This window comes from Notamacropus eugenii, chromosome X (genome assembly GCF_028372415.1).
Source record: "Notamacropus eugenii isolate mMacEug1 chromosome X, mMacEug1.pri_v2, whole genome shotgun sequence".
NCBI classification, from domain to species: domain Eukaryota; kingdom Metazoa; phylum Chordata; class Mammalia; order Diprotodontia; family Macropodidae; genus Notamacropus; species Notamacropus eugenii.
Window position 1 is genome coordinate 57,224,305 of NC_092879.1, and position 8,629 is coordinate 57,232,933.

The 8,629-nt window shown below is 37.7% G+C and overlaps 1 protein-coding gene across 1 annotated transcript; it reads right to left on the bottom strand.

Annotated features, from left to right (window-relative positions):
• Positions 1-4,434: 4,434 nt before the first annotated feature.
• On the bottom strand, positions 4,435-7,933 carry MMGT1 (membrane magnesium transporter 1). The gene is given in 3 exon segments (XM_072627317.1): positions 4,435-4,592; positions 5,410-5,457; positions 7,855-7,933. Coding segments are annotated over 3 exon segments (285 nt in total).
• Between the last annotated feature and the right edge of the window lie 696 nt (positions 7,934-8,629).

Consider the following 8,629-nt stretch of genomic DNA (forward strand, 5'->3'; position numbering starts at 1 on the left):
AATGTGAATGGAATGAACTCTCCCATAAAACGGAGACGGATAGCAGAATGGATTAAAAGCCATAATCCAACAATATGCTGCTTACAAGAAACACATTTGAAACGGGGGGATACACATAGGATAAAGGTCAAAGGATGGAGCAGAATATATTGTGCTTCAGCTCATGTAAGAAAGGCAGGAGTAGCAATCCTAATCTCAGACAAAGCAAAAGCAGAAATAGATCTAATCAAAAGGGATAAGGATGGAAACTATATCCTGCTAAAAGGCACCATAGACAATGAAGCAATATCATTACTAAACATGTATGCTCCAAGTGGTATAGCATCCAGATTCTTAGAGGAGAGGTTGGGGGAGTTGAAGGAAGAAATTGATAGCAAAACTATACTAGTGGGGGACCTCAACCTCCCCCTCTCTGAACTCGATAAATCCAACCTCAAAATAAACAAGAAAGAGGTTAAGGAGGTAAATAAAACTCTGGATAAGGTAGATATGATAGATCTTTGGAGAAAATTAAATGGGAATAGAAAGGAATATACTTTTTTCTCAGCGGTACATGGAACATTTACAAAAATTGACCATGTACTAGGACATAAAAATCTCACAATCCAGTGCAGAAAGGTAGAGATAATCAATGCATCCTTTTCAGATCATAATGCATTAAAAATTACATGTAATAAAAGGCCATGGAAAGAGAAACCAAAAATCAATTGGAAACTAAATAATCTAATTCTAAAGAAGGGTTGGGTTAAAGAAGAAATCATAGAAACAATCAACAATTTCATTCGAGAGAATGACAATAGTGAGACAACATACCAAAACTTATGGGATACTGCAAAAGCAGTTATTAGGGGAAGTTTTATATCTCTGAATGCTTACATAAATAAAATAGAGAAAGAGGAGATCAGTGACTTAGGCTTGCAGTTGAAAAAGGTAGAAAAAGAACAAATTGAAAATCCCCAAGTAAATACCAAATTAGAAATACTGAAAACCAAAGGAGAGATTAATAAAATTGAAATTAAGAAAACTATTGAATTAATAAATAAAACCAATAGTTGGTTTTATGAAAAAACTAATAAAATTGATAAACCTTTGGTCAATCTGATTAAAAAAAAGAAAGAAGAAAACCAAATTACTAATATTAAAAATGAAAGGGGTGAACTCACCTCCAATGAGGAGGAAATTAAAACAATAATTAGAAACTACTTTGCCCAACTTTATGCCCACAAATTCGATAATCTAAACGAGATGGATGAATATTTTAAAAAATACAAATTGCCCAGATTAACAGAAGAGGAAGTTGAATACTTAAACAACCCCATCTCAGAAAAAGAAATTGAACAAGCCATCAATGAACTCCCTAGGAAAAAATCTCCAGGGCCAGATGGATTCACAAGTGAATTCTATCAAACATTTAAAGAACAGTTAATTCCAATACTACATACACTATTCTTGAAAATTGGGGAAGAAGGAGTCCTCCCAAATTCTTTCTATGATACAAATATGGTTTTGATACCCAAACCAGGAAGAGACAAAACAGAGAAAGAAAATTATAGACCAATTTCCCTTATGAATATAGATGCAAAAATTTTAAATAAGATTCTAGCAAAACGAATACAGCATCTTATCACGAGATTAATACATTATGATCAGGTAGGATTCATACCAGGACTACAGGGCTGGTTCAATATTAGGAAAACTATTAGCATTATCGATCACACCAACAAAAAAGCCAACAAAAACCACATGATTATCTCAATAGATGCAGAAAAAGCTTTTGACAAAATACAACATCCATTCCTACTAAAAACATTGGAGAATGTAGGAATAAAGGGAACTTTCCATAAAATAATAAGCAGTATCTATCTAAAACCTTCAGCAAGCATTATATGCAATGGGGATAAGCTAGATGCATTCCCAATAAGATCAGGGGTGAAACAAGGCTGTCCATTATCACCACTATTATTTAATATGGTACTAGAAATGTTAGCTGTAGCAATTAGACAAGATAAAGATATCCAAGGAATTAAAATAGCCAAAGAAGAAACTAAGTTATCACTCTTTGCAGATGATATGATGATTTACCTAGAGAATCCCAGAGATTCAAGTAAAAAATTACTAGAATTAATAAACAACTTTGGCAAAGTTGCAGGGTACAAAATAAACCCACACAAATCTTCTGCATTCCTATATATTAGCAACAAAGTCCAACAGCAAGAGATAGAAAGAGAAATCCCATTTAAAGTTAGGGTAGACAGTATAAAATACTTAGGAGTCTACCTGCCAAAACAAACCCAGGGATTATATGAACACAATTACAAGACACTTTTTGCACAAATAAAGTCAGATTTAAGTAAGTGGAAAAACATTAGTTGCTCATGGGTAGGCCGTGCTAATATAATAAAAATGACAATTCTACCCAAATTAATATACTTATTTAGTGCCATACCAATTAAACTATCAGACAATTACTTTCTAGAGCTGGACAAAATAATATCAAAATTCATTTGGAAAAACAAAAGGTCCAGAATATCAAAGGGACTAATGAAAAGAAATGCTTGGGAAGGTGGCCTAGCGCTACCAGACCTCAAACTGTACTATAAAGCAGCAATTATCAAAACCACTTGGTATTGGCTAAGAAACAGAGAGGTAGATAAGTGGAATAGACTTGGCACTCAAGATGCAGTAGGCAAGGAATATAGCAACCTTCTGTTTGATAAACCCAAGGACCCCAGCTTCTGGGATAAGAACTCATTGTTTGACAAAAATTGCTGGGAAAACTGGATAACAGTGTGGCGGAAATTAGGCATAGACCCATACCTGACACCGTACACAAGAATAAAGTCCAAATGGGTACATGATTTAGGTATAAAGATTGATACCATGAATAAACTGGAGAAGCAAGGAATAGTGTATTTATCAGATCTATGGAGAAGGGAAGAATTCTTTACTAAAGGAGAGATAGAATGCATTATGAAATGCAAAATGGATAACTTTGATTACATTAAACTGAGAAGTTTTTGCACAACCAAACCCAATGCAACCAAAATCCGGAGGGATGTAGTAAATTGGGAAAGAATTTTTATAGCTAAGCTCGGGGATAAAGGCCTCATTTCTAGAATATATATAGAACTGACTCAAATGTATAATCATACAAGTCATTCCCCAATTGATAAATGGTCAAAGGATATGAACAGGCAATTTTCAGAGGAAGAAATTAAAGCTATCTATAATCACATGAAAAAATGCTCTAAATCACTATTGGTTAGAGAGATGCAAATCAAAACAACTCTGAGGTACCACATCACACCTATAAGATTGGCAAACATGACAGAACAAGAAAATGATAAATGCTGGAGAAGATGTGGGAAAGTTGGAACACTAATTCATTGTTGGTGGAGCTGCGAGCGCATCCAACCATTCTGGAGAGCAATTTGGAACTATGCCCAAAGGGCTACAAAAATGTGCATACCCTTTGACCCAGCAATATCGCTACTAGGACTATATCCCCAAGAGATCATAAAAATGGGAAAGGGTCCCACATGTACAAAAATATTTATAGCAGCACTCTATGTAGTTGCCATAAACTGGAAGTCAAGGGGATGTCCATCAATTGGGGAATGGCTGAATAAATTATGGTATATGAATGTAATGGAGTACTATTGTGCCATAAGAAATGATGAACAAGAAGACTTCAGAGAGGCCTGGAAGGACTTATATGACCTGATGCTGAGTGAAAGGAGCAGAACCAGGAGAACTTTATGCACAGCAACAACCACAGTGTGTGAGAGTTTTTTCTGGTAGACTTAGATTTTTGTAATTACACAAGAACTTCTTACCAAAAAAAAAAAAAAAATCCCAATGGAGGATCTCAAGGCAAAATGCCTGCCACACTCAGAGAGAGAAATATGGAAGTCACTCACATATTGTAGCAGATCATGTTTGTGTATGTGTATGTGTTTGTGTATCATGTTCTGATTTGTTATACGATTTCTTTCATTTATCTTAGTCTGACTACATAGCATGACTATAGTGAAAATATACTCAATAGGAAAGTATATGTAGAATCTATACAGAATTGTATGCAGTCATGGGGAGGGGGGGGGTAGTGGGGAGTAGGTGAGGAGGGATAAAATTGCAATTGTATGGCAGTGATTGTTAAACATTACAAAATAAAAAATAAAAAAAAATAAAAATAAAATAAAATGTAAACCTGAGGTCTCAGATCTTTTAATAGAGCAGCGGTCATAAAATTTTCCCCCCTTTCTTCCATTAGCTCCTTTACCTTCTTTTCTCTCGTCCTATTTCAAAACTTCAGCACATCCAGAGGAAAGAAACCAGGCCTTTGGTAAATACATTCAAACAGTAAATCTTTTTTGAGTACCTATGTGTTAATCACTGCGTTAAGTGCTTTAATATCATATTATCATTTTTATTCTAACCATACTTTCCATGATCAAACTCAGCAATGAAAGAAGAAAAGAAATATTTATTCTTCAATTGCAAAGTGGTCTCCCTATCTCTGAACTCCTTGGCAATATGTACTATATCATAACAGGTAACTGCAAACAACAACAATGTTTGAAGAACTATGTGTGTGTACAAAGACAAAGACCATATTCTTTGACTTACGGAGCTGGAAGGGCATTTAAAATCATCTAATCCAGATAAGAAATGAAAAAGCCAGACAGAAACTCAGTGGCTTGTCCAGAGTCTCACATAGTTATTGAGAAGAATCAGCAAGTACGAATTTTCCTGGTGTAGGTACTTCAGTTCTGAAACCTGCCTTCAAGGCCTGCAGCACCCAGTGTGTTATTCATTATACATGTGTCTGGAAGCTTAAACATGGGAATGTGCTTTAGAAAAAAAATTCTTAATGAATCAGCAGCATAGATATTTCTAATTTTTAAGAGGTAAGCTTATATAACAAAAATAGCCAATAAGAATCAATCACAGCTGCATTACCAAGTATTTTTTTCTCCCTCAACAGCCAAGAAATTGTACCAATTAATATTAAATATCACACAGCAAAGAGTGATAGGATGATCAAGCCATTGACATCGATGCATTACTTATGATTGTAGATAATAAAAAGTCAAAATTAGGCACAGGCTTGTTTGCTTTTTTTTGGAGCCAAAGACACATAAGGACTTTTTCAATCCTAAACAGAGTGAATGGCAGCAGTGCCCAAGTTGGTTATTTCAAGTGCAGCATTAGAACAAGAGAGAAAAATAGAAGGATTTTGGTGAGGTCTCCTGTTCCTCAGGTTCCATCCTAACTATGAAAACTTGAGTAAAGAATAAATATATCATTTCTTGTTTAGGAAAGCAAGAATTAAATAGGATAAAATATCAAATGAGAAGCTAAGAGACTCAAATTTCAAAATCATTTTTTAATGGAATATAAACATATCTATCGGCACATCCTCTTCCTTTTCTGTTAGACACATATAAGAATGATTTAGAAAAAACAGCAGATGCGAAGTAACTAAATCATCTGAAGTCAGCATTCTTCTCTTAAAATATTTGAATCAACAATAGGCTTGTCAAATTCACATACTGCATACAATACTGCTAATTCCAGGCTCTTCAAAAGCTTCTATGTTCTAAAGTGAGCCCCACATTTCTTTCATCTTATGGTATATTTTATTTTTGTAATCACAACCTACTCTGTCTCCTTATAAAAAGAGAGACAAGTTTTGGACAGGGCAAGTGCGAACTAGACATTTAGAAATGATTTTCTTTGTTGTCAGGAGAAAACTCTGAAATGGAAACAAAAGAAAATCATTCTGTTTATTCTACTAGTTGGTAAGACACACATACAATTCTCATGTATTTCAAGAGAACTTTTTAACTCCCGACTTCAATCCTCCTGCAATGGTGGGCAGAATTTTCATCCACACAATCAGTTTCTTGCTCTAATGGCTTCTTATGCTTCTTCTACTGCAAGTTACCTTATTTGCATATAGTTGAACTTCCTCATTATAGGGTTCATATTAGGAAAAATCTTTATTAAGAGTAAAATTGTGAAAAACTAATATGGCAAAAATTTGACATTACATGATTAGTGTACAAAAGTATATCTTAGTGATATATACTAACACCAGCATCAAAAATAGTGTTCCAATGTAGGTAAAGAGTCACAAAGCTTTTTCACTTAAACATAATATTTACGTTGGAACTTAGCACTAATTTTGGGAACAGAAAAAGAAGGATACTTGTATTTATTATATAGTACAATACACTATAATAAGCATACAGAGTGAACAGCATCTGTCGTTCTATGTAGAATTAAAACATTTTGGGAAATGAAAATTGGCATCCTTGAGACAAAGGAAAAGGGAGGGAAGAAATGATTCTCCCATTCTGTCACACTTGAGCAGAGCAAAATAAGTAAAGGCATCCAACAGGTGGAATGGGTTTTTCCGCACGCTCTGCTAGGCTTTGACAGCCAAAATTTCAGCCTCACAGGCTCAGACTAGAGCTTATAGGGTCTTCAGAGGCCATCTAGTCTAGAGTTCTCTCATTTTACAGATTAGGAAACTGTGACCCACGGAGAAATGACTTCCTAACGTCACTCAGATAGTAATCATCGGGGAGGGGATTTGAACCCATGTGTTTTCATGGTAAGAATTTATATTAAAACTCAAGCATTATTCAAAGAACTATTGAAAACAAAAATCATACTCCGAGTTAAACGAGAACCTAAGTCAGTCCAACTACCAGCTTGCTTTTTTCTGCCTCTAGGCTTAAAGTCTAATTCGACTTTCAAGAGCTACTAGTTTGATCACCATTAGGGCTCCATTGCAGAAATCAGTAATACTGCATTGCAGAGCACAGAATGCAAGTTTTGAAGCGCTATAGTCTAAATTTATCACAACTTTATTTTTTTTTTTAACAAATGTTAGTGAGTATTGAGTATTACCAGAGGAACAGTAAGGAGTGCTAAGAGTAGAAGCTGTTTGTAAACGACATCTTTAAAATCTCAAACCAGACAAAGAGATAAAAATATCAGATTGTAAAGGGAATACTTAGGGGCCAATTACTTTCTAAATCAAATCAAATAAGAGGTCTTACAAGCCCAATACAAGAAATAGTTTTCAGAACTTTTAATACTTTAGGAATATGGAATTTTGTCGGTATCGGTGCGCCCTCTGCCGACGGAGCTGTCAATCCCTTCCTAACTTAGTAGATGGTCTTTGAGAAATGCTGTGGGCTCCAAACTTCATCACCCTGTAACAGGCTTCATTGGATTTAGTTATGCTTATCTTCGGTGGGCAGGAAACCTTTCCACGTCTCTAGCCTGAACTTGACAGAGCTTGATCCCTAATGCCACTGCCCTGGAGAATACTGAGGTCACCTCCACGCCAAATAACAATTTTAACACGGGTATGTTAGAATTAAATTCTACACCTGTAATTTAATTGCCTGTGTAGTAACACATTTAAAAAAAATACTTTGAAAGAGTTTAGAGACCTAGACCACTTTATCCTTTTATTGTCTATGTGGAATTGTCTTGTTGAATCGGTCCTGTAAACTGTTGGCCCTACCCACGCCCCTCTCCCCCACCAGCGACATGACACGTCTGAAGAACTAATAGCTTTGTAGTGAGTTTCAAGACCCACTGCACCTCCTTCTGGACCCCAACTTTCAGTGCAATTCAACAGTCATTTGCTGTCAGGTTTCTCGAAAATTGTCCCTCCCCTCTCCCCATACTCGAGCATCGGTCCATTCATTGGCCCAGAAGGGCCGCCCCGCCCCCGTCCCGCCTCTTCCGTCCCTGGGCTGGCCCCTCCTCCTTTCTTCCAGGTGGTCTACGAGTTTCTCCCGCCCCCTACCCCGGTTTGCTGGAACTCATGCCACGCAGCGCAAAAGGCAGCGTGGGCCAGAGCGAAGAAGCCGAACCCCACCCGCCGCTTCTAGACAGAAGCAGCCATGAGTCCCACAGCGCAAGAACTGCGGCAAGAGGTACAGCGGCGGAAGCGAAGCGGCGGCGTGACAACAGCTCCTCTTCCGCTCTGCCAATCGGAGGAGGAGGAGAGCGGCGCGGGTAGATGACGTCACAACCCGGAGGCGGAAGAGAAATAGAAACTTGCGGCCCGGGATAAGAATGTGGGGAGCGGGGCGTAAAGGGGCATAGCTGCTGGAGAGGGGAGAAGCTACCCGAGCCAAAGCTGTTTATTTCTAGAGGAAGGGGCGGGTTCTCGCATCCAGGAGGCGGGGCCGGGCGCTGGGAAGTGAAAGTTGGCCAGCCCTCTTATCGAGCCCGGACTTAGAAGCTAGCTACCTTCCGAAATCCGCGTGGCCAAGAATGTTTTTGATTGGCCGCTGGCTCGTCTGCGCAATGGCGCGTAGATAGTGGCTAGTCTCAGAGTGGAGTGGGGAAAAGTCCACGAAAGCCGCCCAGAACTCTGGGTTTTCTAGGGCACCCGATGATTTGACAGAGGAAACTGTTGCTTTAGTCCAAGGATACTTAATCTGGGGACCTTCAAAGGGTCGGTGAAGTTGGAGGAGAAAACAATGACATCTTTATTTTCACTTACTCCTAACAGAAATTTAGCATTCCTTTCAGTGTTTTAAAAAGATGTCCATAGACTTCACCAGGCTGACTGTCAAGAAGGTCCAGGACCCAC